At 43.8% G+C, this 15,367-nt stretch overlaps 2 protein-coding genes and 2 non-coding genes across 7 annotated transcripts in view; all 4 read right to left on the reverse strand.

The window, feature by feature from the left end:
- Kirrel1 (kirre like nephrin family adhesion molecule 1) overlaps nt 1-15,367 on the reverse strand; it is a 1,148,154-nt gene that overhangs the window by 157,021 nt on the left and 975,766 nt on the right. The window lies entirely within an intron of this gene.
- Rps3a (ribosomal protein S3A) lies at nt 4,877-9,709 on the reverse strand. Its single transcript, XM_051199375.1, has 6 exons — nt 9,549-9,709; nt 8,787-8,890; nt 8,322-8,509; nt 6,150-6,358; nt 5,553-5,662; nt 4,877-5,040 (listed from the first exon to the last, which is right to left on the reverse strand). Exons 1-6 carry the CDS (start codon nt 9,608-9,610, stop codon nt 4,919-4,921), a joined length of 795 nt encoding a protein of 264 aa, XP_051055332.1. The 5' UTR covers nt 9,611-9,709; the 3' UTR covers nt 4,877-4,918.
- Nucleotides 5,879-5,946, reverse strand: LOC127233160 (small nucleolar RNA SNORD73). Its single transcript, XR_007835461.1, has one exon. It is a non-coding gene; the product is annotated as a small nucleolar RNA SNORD73 (small nucleolar RNA).
- LOC127233159 (small nucleolar RNA SNORD73) lies at nt 7,398-7,470 on the reverse strand. The gene has a single exon (XR_007835460.1). It is a non-coding gene; the product is annotated as a small nucleolar RNA SNORD73 (small nucleolar RNA).

The following is a 15,367-nucleotide window of genomic DNA, read 5'->3' on the forward strand; positions in this document are numbered from 1 at the left end:
ACAATAAAATACATGGATAAAGTAAATTCTATAAATTTTGACACCATATAAAATCAATATATGAAACATTTGTCTCCAAAATTCCTTCTCCTTCCCAGTCACTGTACCCCTTACTAACCCCCACACCTTTAATCCCAGCACTGGGGAGGCAGAGACAAGCAGATCTCTGAGGTTAAGGCCAGCTTGGTCTACATACCAAGTTCCAGGAGAGCTAAGTCTAGAAAAATCTTGTCTCAAAAACAAACACAATTTTTTAAATAGATCAAGGCCAAGTTGGTGGTGCATACCTTTATTCCTACACTGCTTGGGAGATTTACTCCTCCAGGGATTTAACTTCAACATTTCTGTCTGGGACTCTGGAGTGTGTACTACTTGAGATCAGTGCTACAAGTTGGTTTCAGCTGTGCCCTTGAGGAGTCCTGCTGATGCTAACATTAATGAAATGCCTGAATGGATCTGGCTCTAGCCTCTGTTGGTTACATTAACTGTAGCCCTCAGGATAGCATACAAGGTTGGCCAATAGTGTGTCAAAGAGGAGTGATAGGCAAGGTGCCACAAACCCTGCCTCTACATTTGTTTATATACTATGTCAAAAATATAACCCATTGGCTGCTCTTGGCCTGGACTATATCATATATTTACAACTTGTGTGTAATCCTTGAGGGATTAAGTAATGGCTTCCTCAGGAAAAGCAGGCTTGCTTCTACTTGCTACCAGAGTGAAAAAAATCTTAAAATGTCCTGCACCATAACCCATTACAGTATGGGCTCTCAAGATTTAGGAGCACAGGAAACAAGGAACATGAAATTCAGCCAATACTTTGAGTGGTGAAGTCCTCACTTTCTGATCCAGTAGCCTCATGTCTTCTGCCAGGATTTACGAAACTGCAGCAAACCCAGATGTATAAAACACAGTGCCAAGCCAATGTGACTTCTATAGTAAGTATCTGGGGGCTGGAGGGATGGTGCAGTGGTTAAGAGCACTGGTTGCTCTTCCAGAGAACCCACATGGTGGCTCAGTTACCAGTAACTCTGGTTCAATGTATCCAATGTCCCTGGGGACCAGGAATGTTGGTGCATACATGGAAACAAAGCAGGCACACACAAGTAATATTCCAACAGGTCTCTGTTGGTCAGCTTCCTGTCATGGTGTTTTTGGTTGCTTGGCACCACTGCCTTTGTGCCTGGGTGAAAGTCTAACATATTAGGTAGGTGTGGCAGGGGACTACTTCCTACATGGCAGGCTCAGATGCTGTTGGTAATAGCAGTGAGCACAGGACAGTAGTTCACCAGCAAATCAGGTGAGATGCCATAGATTCAGGTGATTGTGGGGCCAAAGATAGTGGTTCCAACTAAAGTTCTGCCCTTTAGGATACCTGACAATGCCTAACTAACTGCATTTCTCTCCCAACTAGAGTGTTATTGGTATCTCTCTAGTGGGTAGAGACCAGAGACCCTGCTAACTATCTCACACTGTACAAGGCAACTTGTACTTTATCTGGTCAAAAATATATATGCTCTTTGTGACTAGGTCCCTGGTTGCTTCTACTGCAGTCCCACAAGTTAAATAGGCCTCCTCTGCCATGATGTACCTACCATGCCACCATAGGCCCAAAGCAATGGGGCCAGTTGGTCCTGAACTGAAACCTCCAAATCTGAGCCCAAATAAACCACTCCTTTTTTCCACTGACAAACCTAAGGTACTGTTTCAGTCACAGAAAGCTGATATACTGCTTTATGCAAAAACACGAAGCCAAGGCTGCTGCTTCTCCAAACATCCAACTTTTTTACTTTCAAGTCTCTTGCACAATGAATCAAAGTTCTGAACAGACCAACAAACTCTACAGGAGGTCTGTGCAATCAATACCTCTACAGGTGGCACTGATGAAACCAGTAATACTTGACAATTGAGATCACCAAAATATTGTCAAACAAGGCATCTTTCCTGTAGTAAGACCTTTAAACATGACTAAGTTCTAGAAGCACTTGTCACTGAACTCTACCCTGTAACAAACAGTAGGTTGTTCCATTAAGAAATTTTATAATTGCATATGATGGAACTTATCTGGAATTCCTGCAACTCCTAAGTATAAGACAAGAGGATTAGAGGCCAGCCTGGGTCACACTGTTAACCCATCTTGTGGGGCTCAGCACAAAGCTCTTATACGGCTGGAGCTGAGTTCCTAGCACCCAGAGCAGGAAGATTACAACAGCCTGTTGATTCCACCTTCAAGGGATCAATGTCTCTGGCCAACCTGCAATCATGTATGGACACATGCAAACCACATACACATAAAAGAAAAAAAGCTAAAAATCCATCTTGCCCTCCCACATCCCCTCCCAAAAACCAACGTTTCTAAAAATGGGGCTCTGTACTGAACACTGAGCATCTTAGTGGCTAAGCATCTACAGACTGTCACGTTTGGCAATGGAAACTGATGGAGTACCAAAGGCATATACAATATACAGTTCAAGCCCAGCTTGGGCTACATGGTAAGAACCTATTTAAAAAGTTGGCAGGATAAAATGCCAGAAAAGGTCAAGTACAGACTACAAAAGCAAGCTCCCAGACGATCACAGTCAAACTCCCTCAGATTAACAAATGCTACTTGGAAAATCTCTTACTATCCACAAAGACTTTTCAGGCCAACTTTTGGTAGCTCCTTCCTATAATCCCATAACTAGTAGGTAGAAGCAGGAGGATCAGAAGTTGACCAACCCCAGAGGTAAAGCACTGGCTGTTCTTCCAGTGGACCCAGGTCCCGTTTCCACACCCACATGGCAGTTGACAGCTGTCTATCCCTCCAGTTCCAGATCTGATGCCTCTTTTAACCTCTGCAAGTTCCTGCATACATGTGGAATATACATTCACTCAGGCACACAAACAAAATTTTAGAAAAAAAAATTTGATAAAGTACATGGAAATGTTATTTAAAAGAATTAGCCAAGCACACACCTTTAATCCCAGCGCTGGGGAGGCAGAGGCAGGAGGATCTGAGTTCAAGACCAACCTGGTCTACAAGAGCTAGTTCCAGGACAGGCTCCAAAGATACAGATAAACCCTGTCTTGAAAAACAAATTATTCAAGCCTGGTAGTGGTGGCACATGGCTTTAATCCCAGTACTCAGGAGGCAGAGACAGGTGGATCTCTGAGTTCAAGGCTCAAGGCCAGCCTAGTCTACAGAGATAGTTCCAGGACAGCCAGGGCTACACAAAGAAACCCTGCCCCCAAAACACCAATATATTCAAGAGAATATTGTTCTGAGAACTTCCTGAGAAGTGATTACCAAAGAACAAGCTTCAGATAACCAAGTAACTGCAGTCATCAAGCAGGACTATGATCTCCAAACACTTAAAGCACTGGAGCCAAATGAAGACCAGAAGGCATCATAACACAATCAGTGTTGCTAATACCTAGTGTTAACTGTTATTGGAAAGTATTTGGTGTGCAATTTAAGAGTTATGGGAGTCTGTCCTTTGTTGCCACTTGTCTTACAATTTTGAAAATGCCTACCCACGTTGCCTCTTACAAGTTAGGAATGACTTCTCAATTCTCCCTTATGTAGGAAGAATTCTGTTAGTTACAATGACCCATCTTGATGATAGCCTCTAGGACTTACCCCTTTCAAGTTAGTCTACAGTTAGGGTTGCTTTCAGAAGAAACCAATGCAAGGTTTGTTACCTTGATCACAAAATGTTCTTTCTAGGACTAAGGGAAAATGATTCAAAGACCTATAGACACTGAAGTTAAGTTTCTATTAACCCCATGGGAACATTTGTTTTAGCAAACTTTCGGAGGGGCCTATCGGTAGGCTTAAATTTTAACAAGCCAAACCATTTATTTACTCTGTGTGCACCACATGCAGACCTGGTACCCATAGAGCCCAAAAAAAGGGTGTGGGATCCCTTTGAACTTGAGTTTTGGATGGTTGGGCCACCATGTGGGTACCAAGAAGTGAACCTAGGTCCTCTGCCATAAGCACCAAGTGCTCTTAATGGCTGAGCCACCTCTTGAACACCTGGCCAAAAAGTAATTTTTTAACTTGAGCCTTTTCAAATAAGCCCTTTGCAGAGGTTTTTTAGATGTTTCTTTAATGTGTAATGTACAATACATGATTGCAGGTTAGGCCAGATATATTGACCCCTTGGAAAAATAGGAAGTTGTAATCTCAAAGATATAGCAAACTAGGCTTGTGTGACTACATACATCAAGACCTTTAGGGTTGGGCAGCTGTATTTTGCAGGCAAGACTATTTTAGGATGCCAAATATAATGCCTAGAGGGTAGATACCTGTTAATACTTTTACCTTGTAAAGGCATAGCTGAAACTAGGGGAGGGGCAGACATGCTTAATGAAAATTAAGAAACTGGCCAGGCACTGTTGGCACACAGCTTTATTCCTAGCACTCAGGAAGTAGAGGCAAGAGGATCTCCGAGCTCAAGGCCAGCCTGGTCTACAGGGCCAGTTCCACTACACACAGGAATGCAAAGAAACCCTATCTTTGGGAGAAAAAACAAAAGTGCCTAACAGCTGAGCACTTTTCCTAGCATGCCTAAGATCTGGATGCTCCCTAGGGATCACAAAGCCTTAAAAAGTAGTGTGGGAAACACCCTTGGAGTATACTGGTTTCTTTTCATTTGCAAGGCATGGTGGAGCACACACCTTTAAATCAGAGGCAACCAAATCTCCCATTGGAGGCCAGAGTTACACAGTAATACTCTCATCATTACTTATCCAGATGACTAAAATGCACATTTCCTTCTTCTACAAACTTAACAGATAAAAGCCCACAAAGTCACAAGTTCAGGTCACATTAAACAATACCAGATTCTCCAAGCTGTCATATTTTAAAACAATGTTCAGAAGCAAACCATCATCACAAATAACTTTTTATTTGTCACTATTAAAAATCTGGATTTTAAACAGATTCTTGGACTGGTGGTTCATATCCATCAGCTCGTTCAACTTTAGCACCTGTCTCATCACCAGTAGTTTTTCCAGAACTACCACCTTCACCATGGAGCTCCATGAGTTTTCCCACTAAAAGGTTAAAAAAAAAATCTTGTTATAAACAAGTATCACAACTTAAAACAATGCTCTTCCATACTACACAAACACAAGAAAACAGACCATTATCTTGCCCTTAAAATTTTTACATGTAATTGCAGGTGGTGGTGGGGCATGTCTTTAATCCCAACACTAGGGAAGCAGAGGCAGGCGGATGGATCTGTGAATTCTAGGACAGGCAAGGCTACACAGTGAAACTCCTGTCTAAAAAACAAAAAACAAAAAAACAAACAAACAAAAAAAAACCTGCTAAAGAGATGGCTCAGTGGTTAAGAGCACTGGAAAGTTCCCAGCACACACAGTAGAGAACCATCTGTTAACTCCAGGTGCAGTGGAACTAAAGCCTCTTCAGAAGATTAAAGTCACCAAGAGTATACATGGTGCCTACACATACACGCAGGCAAATTACTACATCAGCCATTAAAACACAATCATGTATTTGGCCCCACAAATTGTCATCTCATGAATCCTGATTTGTCACTTACATTCAAACTTGGGTTTCTTCAGCATTTTTACTTTTCTAACGAAGACATCATGAAGAGGATAAATGGACTGGCAAGCCTTTTCTATGTCTTTCCCAATGCTGTCTGGAATCCTGCAAGACCAGCAAACTTTTAAAACCAAGCAAACAAGAAACCCACCTTGGTGGGTTTTTCACATAAGCACTCTTCTTTACATGGAAAAAAAGCAGCTTAGAAAATACCTAATTGAAGGCATCCTAATTAAAGATGGTCATAATATCTAGCATCTAAGTCTTCCTTAACTCTTTTTTTGTGTAACATTCTCGTAAGTCATTTGTATTCTGCATGGGAACATCAGAAAAATGTTACCTTATCAGCATACATCAACTGGGACCGAAACATTTTCTCATCATGTATTCCCATACATAATTATGTAAAGCTTTGTCTATTATTCACTGTATATCTACTAAGCTTCACTATCCACTGTTAGTTAATACTGCGTCCAAAACCAGTAATTTAAATTGAGGTCCAACTCTACCTTACCACATATGCCTTCTCTTACAGGATGATTCAACTGGCATTTGTGATTTTTATAAGGGAGGAAAAATAAAACCCACTTACAATTTATTGACCACCTCCTTCAAGTCATTTGTCTGCACTTCTCGGGTCATGATTTCCATCATCTTCTTTCGGATCTGGCGGACCTGCTGGTGCTGTGCATAGGAGGTCTTGCGTATCTGGTTGTTGCGTTTTTTAGTGAAACCAACACAAAACAGACGGAGCAAATAACCATCGGTTGTCTTGACATCAACATGTGCTTCGATCATGGTCTAGGAAGAAAAGGATCCTGTAAGATTCTATATTTTGTTTTTTGAGACTGGGTCTCACCCTACCTATGCATACCACCTCCCTCTATCAGCTTTTGCAATAGTTTTCAGGACCTCAATCAACAAAAAAAGGCTTGGAATGTCAAACCATTATGTGACATATAATATGACTATCTAGTTCACATCTTCCTTAACGTGAAAGGAAGATACCCCTAAACTCATTCTTACCCTCCTCTAAACCATCACTGCCATCCCCACTGGAACTCACACCCTTTACTACTTTATCAGCAGCCGCCCCTCAACACAGGTTTAGAAAGTTAAATTCTAAGATGACACACGGGATGAGACCATATGAATGTCTTTACCTTTTAAAAAGAAAAAATAGGTTGTGTGTGGTAGCTTTTAACCCCAGAACTCCAAGCAGGAGGCAGAAGAGGTTGAGAGTTTAAGTCCACCATGGGCTACACAGCAAGTTCCAAGCCAGTCTCAAGAAATATAAAACCCAGTGACAAAATAGGTCAGACACAAAGACACATTATCTACAATCCCTTTGCTCAAAATACAAAGGCCAATCACAAGTACAAGGTCAGCTTGGTCTACATAGCAAGCACCACACCATAACATGCTAGGAATCCTTTTTCCAAAGGAAAAAGGGTAGAAGTTCTGCTGTAACAGCATTTTAAATCCCTTTTATTCCAAACTAAAGCCATGCCAAGGATCTAAATACCTGACCTACAGGGAAATGTAAATAAAAATCACAATGGTACCACATTTCCATCTTTTTAAGGCCATTTTAGTGACAAAAATCATATACCTTGACTTTTACAACATACCCAATATCTGCCATGAGTGGTGGCACATACCTTCAGTCCCAGCACTTGGGAGGCAAAGTCAGGTGGATCTCTACGAGTTTGAGGCCAGCCTGGGCCGCACAGTAAGACCCTGTCTCAAAATAAATAAATCTTGACTTCCACTGCAAAAAAGAATTTACCATTATTTATGAAACAACTTTTTGCTTACAAAATTGCATAATCCGTAAGGGAATGTCAGAAAAATATGTAACGGTAAAATCAGGATGTTTCATTTGGGACCGAAACATATTGTCATCATTCATTCCCATATACACTATGCCAATACTGTTACCTGGATACTTCTGAATAGCTATTTTCCAAAATGGCATGGTCACTGATTTCTGTGTTAGTCACTGTGCAGTTCAATTACCTGCATCTCCTATTTCATCTTTACAACTCAATAAGCTTTTACAAATGAAAAAAAAAAAAAAATCAAGCTGCTAAGCTTGTTACTTTACAAGGACAAAATAAATGGAGACTGACTGGTTTTAACCCCACAGCAGATGCTCTGCCACTGTTATACTGACAGTGGAGTATCTGTCACAGACAATCAAATCAGCTAGAGCCACCTTTCCCCCATAAATTCAAAAGATGGTAGCCCTAAAATATTCTCTAAACTGGCAAAGCTGCCCACCTTGCTTATGTGTCCTTTTATCAGTATATAGTTGTCCTGGATGTGTAGCTCAATGGAAGAGTGACTAACTACCCATATGGAAACCTGTGGGTTCTACCTGTAGCACCCAAGAATAAATAGTAGCTTGGTCACAGGTTAAAACTTTGTCATCCATATAAAGTTCAGAACTCAGAGAAACAGGTGAAAGATACTATTTGGTCAAGCTGCTAGCACTTTCATCTCTAGTAGCTCAACAACATACAAACAATGGGAAAAATAAAAAATTATTCACTGTTCAAGTGAAAAAAAAAAAACTGTCATAGCTTCCTGACATACAAACTCAAGGACCATACTTTAGGGCAGCGCTTGACACCAAGGAAACAAAGGTTTGAAATGAAATCTAACTCTTCATTCTGTGTTTTGATCCTTCCAGCCACCTCACCACATCCTTCATACATTCAACACAGCATCACATGCTCAGATGCAGCTTGGGGTCTCTCACCTGCCACTTTTTGACCATGGAACACATTTTGTCCCGGGTAAGATCCATGCCATGGAAATTAGTCAGACAGTTTTTGCCCTGAACATCCTCAGTAATTAGCTTGAATTTCCTAAATGCAACTTCGTCATTCTGTAGATCAGCAAGGCTCACTTCAAACACTCGACCCTTGAGGCCATCAGATGCAATTTCTACAAAAGAACCAAAGATGCTGTTAACTTGTTACAAAATCCACCTGGACACCACTGACTCCCTGGCAATACCCAACCAAACCTTTTCTTGGCTAATTCTAAAAGCACCTCCTTGCTGCTTACAAACACATGGAAAACTAGCACCCCAAATGCCAAACGTGCAAGCACTGGGCAGAGATTTTTTTCCCCTCACATAACAAACAGCAGGCCCAGGTGCCTGCTAAAAAATACACATGCAACAGCTTAAGGACAAAGCAAAACAAGCACAGGTACTCACTGGTTCCCTGGGTCCTCGTGACTAGTGTCTTCCCTATGTTTCTAATATTGAACATGGCCGGAGCTTTCACATCATACCAATCTTTCTTCGAAAATGGATCAACCCTAGATTTGAGTGAAACAGGCTCAAGTTAAGATTGCTACTGCCAACTTTTAAACTTTCCTCATCCTTAATACTTCTGCTGACAATGTCCCAGGCCAAAAAAAAAAAAATCTTAAATTGGCTTGCCTTTAATACAAAATGACGCCCGCCCCTCACCGTGATGAGCGTGGCCGGCTTGCCTGTCAACAGGACAAACCGGTAAGTTGGAAACCATGCCTTCTCCACTCCCCCACCCCACAGGCTACCTCGGAAGGCGAAGGTCTTGTGACATGTAACTACCCTGCAACAGCACGAACTTGGTCTGCAAGTGTCAGGAGCTGCAGGGGTCCACGAGGCCCGAGCGCACGGGTGACGTGGGGTCCCAAATGGGCAACCAGGGACTGCCGGGCTTCCAGATGCAGGAGGGACATTGAAAGCGTCGCGGCCTTTAAAGCCACCCGGAGCCCACAGGTCGCTACACGGGACGAACGCCCGGCTCACAGGCGACGCGCGACACCCGGCCCGGCCGGAGAGAGGCGGCCGCCTGGAGCGCACCGGCCAGCGGCGTTGCCGCGCAATCCGCCCCGCATCCTCGCCATCCGCCCCACGCTGCAGCCTAGAACCTGCCCACTAACTCCTGTGGGCCCCAAAGACCGGGGCTCCGCAAAATCCGCCACTTACACTTTCTTCTTGGCTCCCTTCTTGCCGCCTTTCGTCAGGCGCTTGTTCTTGCCGACCGCCATGGTGCTGCCGAGAGAGCCAAAAGGGCGGAAGTAGAACTCGCGCGAGAACTTACGCGAGCTGGGCGGGGAGTGCCGTTTACGTGACCCTTGGTCTTTCGCCCTTCCGGCTTTCTCAATCTCGCGACACGAGCCCGCAGCTCGCTCCCACCGGACTGCGACAGCGCCCTCGTGTGTCGGGAGGCCGCGCAGCGGGCTGGCTGGGACACTCCGCAGAGCACAGGAGCGCGCAGGTGCACACACCAGGTTTCCTGTGGTTTCTGTCGCCCCGAGGGGGGGGGGGAAGTTTCCGTACGAGGAGATACTCACTGAGCCGTCTCGTGTTCTAGCTTTGAGAGTATGTTTCTCTCCTAGAGCCTGGGCTCTGAATCGGAGACAGCAAATCCATGTTCAAGTGCTGCTTTGCACAGTACTTAGCCTTCCGACCTCTCTGGCCCTCGTGTGTAAAAAAGGGAATAATGATATAATCTACTTCAAACGTTGGTACAATTAAATAAGCATAACTCCGGGCATGCTTCAAAACATTAAATAGGCATAACTCCGGGCATGCTGCTCCCGTCCCGCGTGTTGACTTGGATTCTGATTAGTCTCGGGTGTGGGTGTTCTGTGAACATGCATGAAGATAGAGGCTTGGCCCACCGGGGTGGTAAGGCATGCCCGCAATCCCAGAGCTCTGGAGGCAGGAGGGTAGCAAATTGGAGGACGGTGAGTTCCAGATCAGCCTGACCTACCTAGCAAGACAGACTGGGCTGAGGGGAGGGGGCAGGGGGGGGGACGACGGTATACTTTCCCGTATAGTTCTTACTCATCAACGCAAACAAAGGCATTTCTGATACCAACTCCCGCCTTGTTTATATACTTTTCTATGTCTCTTACACATTTGTAATCATTTTTATTGCTTTTATGTGCCTATGTGTGTGGTTATGAATGTGCCTCTCCAGCCTGTGTGTGGAGGTCAGTGAACAACTCTCAGGCATTCTCCTCTTCACCCTATGGGTACAGGTCAGGCCTCTGCAGGTGCCTTTACCAACTGAGCCATCTCGCACCCGCCCCCCCGGGGTGGGGGTGTGTTTTGCTTTTTTAGTGGAATGGGAGACTAGAGTGGTAAAGCCTCAGCACATCTAAGGCCCTAGAGTCCATCCTCAGCCCTTTAAAAAGGCACAGTGGAGTAGTTCAATCGTTGTACCTAATTGCCCACCAGTTTTCTTAATGTAAAACCCCCTTTCCCATGTTTGCATTTGCTTTTTTCAAGACAAGAGTCTTGCTATTTAGTTTGGGCTGACCTCAAATTCTCGATCCTCGGGTCTCATCACCAACATTTTAACTACTGTAGGCCTGGAGAGATGGCCTGTGCAGGTTTGGTGTTCAGCCAGCAGGGTATTGTGTTCCCTTCTCTAACTTCCTCTCTGGCCAAAGTCAAAACAAACAAACAAATGGCAAAGAACAAAAACAGTGACCAAGCCAGAAATCAATGCCCTATTAACCAGGCTCCCAAGAAGCTTTTTTTTGTTGTTGTTGTGTTTTGGTTTTTAAGACAGGGTTTCTCTGTGGCTTTGGAATCTGTCCTGGAACTAGCTCTTGTAGACCAGGCTGGTCTTGAACTCACAAAGATCAGCCTGCCTCTGCCTCCCAGAGTGCTGGGATTAAAGGCGAGAGCCACCACCGCTTGGAGCTCCCAAGGAATTTTAAAACTTTTTTTTTCTTCTTCTTCAAAATATATTGACTCAGATTTGAGAGGAGGGCTACTGTCATGTCACCCTACATTTGGGAAGTGACAAAATTATCCCATTTCCAGTCTGTTTGTGCAGATAACATATACCCAGATGTCTCAGACCTAATACAAGAAAGGCAAAAGCTATCTAGTTAAGGGCACACCATGAATATTAAAGGAAATTGTGGAGCCAAGGACAATGACACACTCCTGTAAGCCCAGCATTCAGAAGGGCCAAGACAAGATTCTTGAGGACAGCCTGGGCTACCTAATGAGGTCTATCTCTAAAAGCTGGAGGTGTTCAGTGGCACTGTATATCAAGCATGAACAAGGTACTGGATTCATTCCCCAGCACCATCAAATAAGTAAGTGGTGTGTGTGTGTCTGTCTGTCTGTCTGTCTGTCTGTGTGAACGTGTGTGTCTGTATATGTGTCTGTGTATGTGATATAGTGCAAATACCCAAAGCAGTAACAAGGAAGATTTGGCTAGAACTACTGTTGTATTGTTATTTCTCAACGGAGTCTCTGTGTGTAGCTTAGGCTTCTCCCAGACCCCTGGCTTAAAGGATCCTCCCACCTCAGGTTCCCAAGAATCTAGAACTCCAGTCATATTCTTCTGGTATCTAGCTGGAATGTGAAATTTGTTTGTTTGTTTGTTTTCTGCCAATGTTGCCTTTTGCCTCTATCTTTAAGGATGTGTGTGAGTTCGGTGTAATTGAAATTCCCTTTTGTCAATGGGTGCCCTTCTCCACAGCTCGTTCACTCCCTCTTCTATAAATGGATCTCACACCACCACAGCCGCTCCCCCAAGTAATGCTACTGAGTGGATACAAACTTCATAACCTGACCCATTTAACTTCTCAGCAGCATTGTGAGAAACCGATGGGACCTGAAACCTCACCATCATGACATCAAGATGCTCATCACTTTTCCCCCAGCAAGGAAGCATATCATGAAATCCTTGTCTGTTAATGAAGCCATCTCTGTTCCCATCAGTCATGTCAAAAGCTCTTGAACTCTCCAATCTGTGGCTGGCCATGCCTGGCAAACACATCGGTGCTTGTACGCTGAGGGCTTTTCTTTGCCCTCGGGCTCTGCTTGATAGTCGTTAGGTTCCATCACAGCCTTCACAGCCACAGCACAACTTCTACTCTCCAAGCTTTTCAATCTTAAAAGTCCCTTCCAGATTTCAGCTCCTACCTCCTCCTACCCCAGCCTTGTAAGTCAGTCTTCCTAAACTGTTAGTCCCATCCGCAATTCTTCAGTATCTCCACAGATCTCAGTTGTCTGTATTATCCTACAATCCATATTTTTATAGCGGTGTGACTATACTTAACACTACTTGTGTGACCCCCAGAGACAGTTAAGGTGAAGCCAGGGGTGTAAGTCAGTAATAGAGCGTTTGCCTCACATGTATGAAGTTCTGGGTCTGTCGTCAGCACAGTTCATCAACCCCGCACACAGAAGAATTTTGAACATAGTAGATTTTAATTTTCTTATTACAATTTAAAAAGACAAAACCAAAGGGCTAGAGATGTGACTCAGTTCCTAGCATGCTCATCTATTGTGCACAAAGTCCCAGTTTTAATACCTAACACCACATAAACTGGGTACCGGAGCGCATGTCTGTGAAGCTGGGCAGTGGTGGTGCTCACCTTTGATCCCAACACTCAGGAGGCAGAGGAAGGTGGATCTCTGAGTTCCAGGCCAGCCTGGTGTATAGAATGAGTTCAAGGACAGCCAGGGCTATACAGAGAAGCCCTGTTTGAGAACAAAAGAAGTCCATGCCTGAAATCACAGCACCCCGGAAGTATAGAGGATCAGAATTTCAAGGTAACCCATGGGGCCAACATGAGATACTGTATTGCTTTTTCTACTTTTCTTTGAAGTTTTATTAATTATCTATGAGTGCTCTGTCTGCACATGTACCTGCAGGCCAGAAGAGGGCACCAGACCTCTTTATAGATGGTTGTGAGCCACCCTGTGGTTGCTGGGAATTGAACTCAGGAAGAGCAGCCGGTGCTCTTAACCACTGAGCCATCTCCCCAGCCCTCTTGTATCTCCCTTCATCCTAGCATTCAGGAGGTAGAGGCAATCGAATCTGTGTGTTGGAGGCTAGTCTGGTCTACATAGTGAGTTCAAGGCCGGTCAGCTCTCTATAAAGGAGACTCTGTTTTCATATAATGTATTTTGTTTATATTTTCCTCTCCCTGCATTCCTCCAAGATTCCACCACCCTCCCTACCCACCCAACTTTGTTATTTTTCTCCTATCTTTCAAGAACAACAACAACAACAACAAATCCACAAAAGTGAAAATCAAAGCAAACAAGCAAAAGATTATTTCCAAAACAAAGCAATATAAAACAAAAAGTCCACAGAAAAATGCCACTTGAGTTAGTTTGGTGTTTGCCAACTGCTCTTGGGCTTGGGGGCCTACCCAGAGAGACTCCATTGGAGAAAATGGATTTTCTCCTTGCCAGTGGGTATCAGTTTTAGGTAGCTCCTTGGTTAGGGGTAGGGCTCCGTGTCCACTTCCCCCTGTCAGTGTTATGGCCCCACCTGGCTGGGACTTCTGCAGGTGTGTGGATGCTGCCACAGCCTCCGAGTGCTCTTATGGTCATCAATCCTGTTGTGCCCGGAAGATGCTGTTTCCTAGTAGTCATCCATCATCTCTGGCTCTTACAATCTTTGCTTCCTCTTCCACATAGTTCCCTGATCCTTGAGGGGATGGAGACGTCCCATTTAGGACTCAGTGCTCCAACGTGACTCATTCTCTATACATTGCCCAATTATGAACCTCTTTGTTAATCTCCTTTCACTGTAAGAAGAAACTTCTCTTGATGAGTGTTGAGTGAGGCACTGATCTATGGGTATGGAAGTATGTCATTGGGAGTCATTTTGCTATGTTCCTTTAGCAAAATAATAGTACGTTTTCCTCTAAGCCCATGACCTATTTAGTCTTAGGTTCTTGGTGTCAGGCATGGGTTCTGTCTCAAGGAGTGGATATTAAATCCAACCAAAAAGTGGTTAATTGGTCCCATAATATTTATGCCACTATTGTACCAGTATATCTTGCAGGCAAGTCACTGTTATAGGTTGAAGGGTTTGTAGCTGGGTGATACTGACGATTACCTTTTCCCTCCAGTAGCATGAAGAGTACTTTCCAGCACTATTAATGCCAGAGGTAGACTCCAGCTTGACTTCTCCATGTTCAGTGACATAAATAAGCATTCTCTTCAGCAATAGGACCTTACCATCGGTGTGTGGACAGGAACCAATAGCCTTGGCAATAGCCTGAGTTTTTAGGGGGTTTTCATGGGACCCCTTTTGCCAGTGACTCAACAAGATGTAACCCGCCACATCATCTATCAGAGATATAATTAGTAAAGATCTTTTCCTATTCTGTAGGCTCCACTTTTCCTGAGTGATGGTGTCCTTTGCTGTATAGAAGCTTTCCTGCTTCATAAGAGACTCTGACTTTAAAAATAAACAACAACAAAGTGAAACCAAAAATCATGCTGAGTGTGGGGTAGGGGTTCCTTTGATCGTGTTTACAAGGCCCTGTGTTCAATCTCTAGCACACGAATAAAACAACACAAATGTCCTTCACTGAAAATACTTTTAGCTGCCCTCACTTACTATTTTCCTTGCCATGTCTTCACTCCTACAAGGTAATTTTACTTCAGCCATCAATAAATTACTTAAAATTCCATGAACTAGACAAGCTTCCCTTGCTTACATTCTACTCACCCCTCTTTAGCAGGCACGTGCCTGTACCTTTCAAAGGTAGCCTAGCTTCTTTCTCTATGAAACCGGTCCCTGGAAAAACAGGCTTTCCCTCAGACCTGCTCCCCAGACACCTAGCATTAGAGACAACTGACAAAATGTGTCCCTTATTCATTGTGTGCAGGAAAGGGGACACAGTGGTCCTTATCTGTGCACGGTAACCCCTCAGGATATTTATTGACTAAATAGAGAAGCTTATTGTTTGTGAACTAGTCCATATATCCAGAGTAATTTTAGGAACCAACAAGACAACAACTGTAAA

This window comes from Phodopus roborovskii, unplaced genomic scaffold (genome assembly GCF_943737965.1).
Source record: "Phodopus roborovskii unplaced genomic scaffold, PHOROB, whole genome shotgun sequence".
NCBI lineage: Eukaryota > Metazoa > Chordata > Mammalia > Rodentia > Cricetidae > Phodopus > Phodopus roborovskii.

What these genes read in the sequence shown, in the direction of transcription:
- Rps3a (XM_051199375.1), bottom strand. Translation starts at nt 9,610, where the DNA reads ATGGCGGTCGGCAAGAACAAGCGCCTGACGAAAGGCGGCAAGAAGGGA. An exon ending in AAGGAGGTGGTCAATAAATT is followed by an intron (nt 5,663 to 6,149) that starts GTAAGTGGGTTT and finishes CTGGTCTTGCAG; the next exon opens with GATTCCAGACAGCATTGGGA. An exon ending in GAAGAAACCCAAGTTTGAAT is followed by an intron (nt 5,041 to 5,552) that starts GTAAGTGACAAA and finishes TTAACCTTTTAG; the next exon opens with TGGGAAAACTCATGGAGCTC.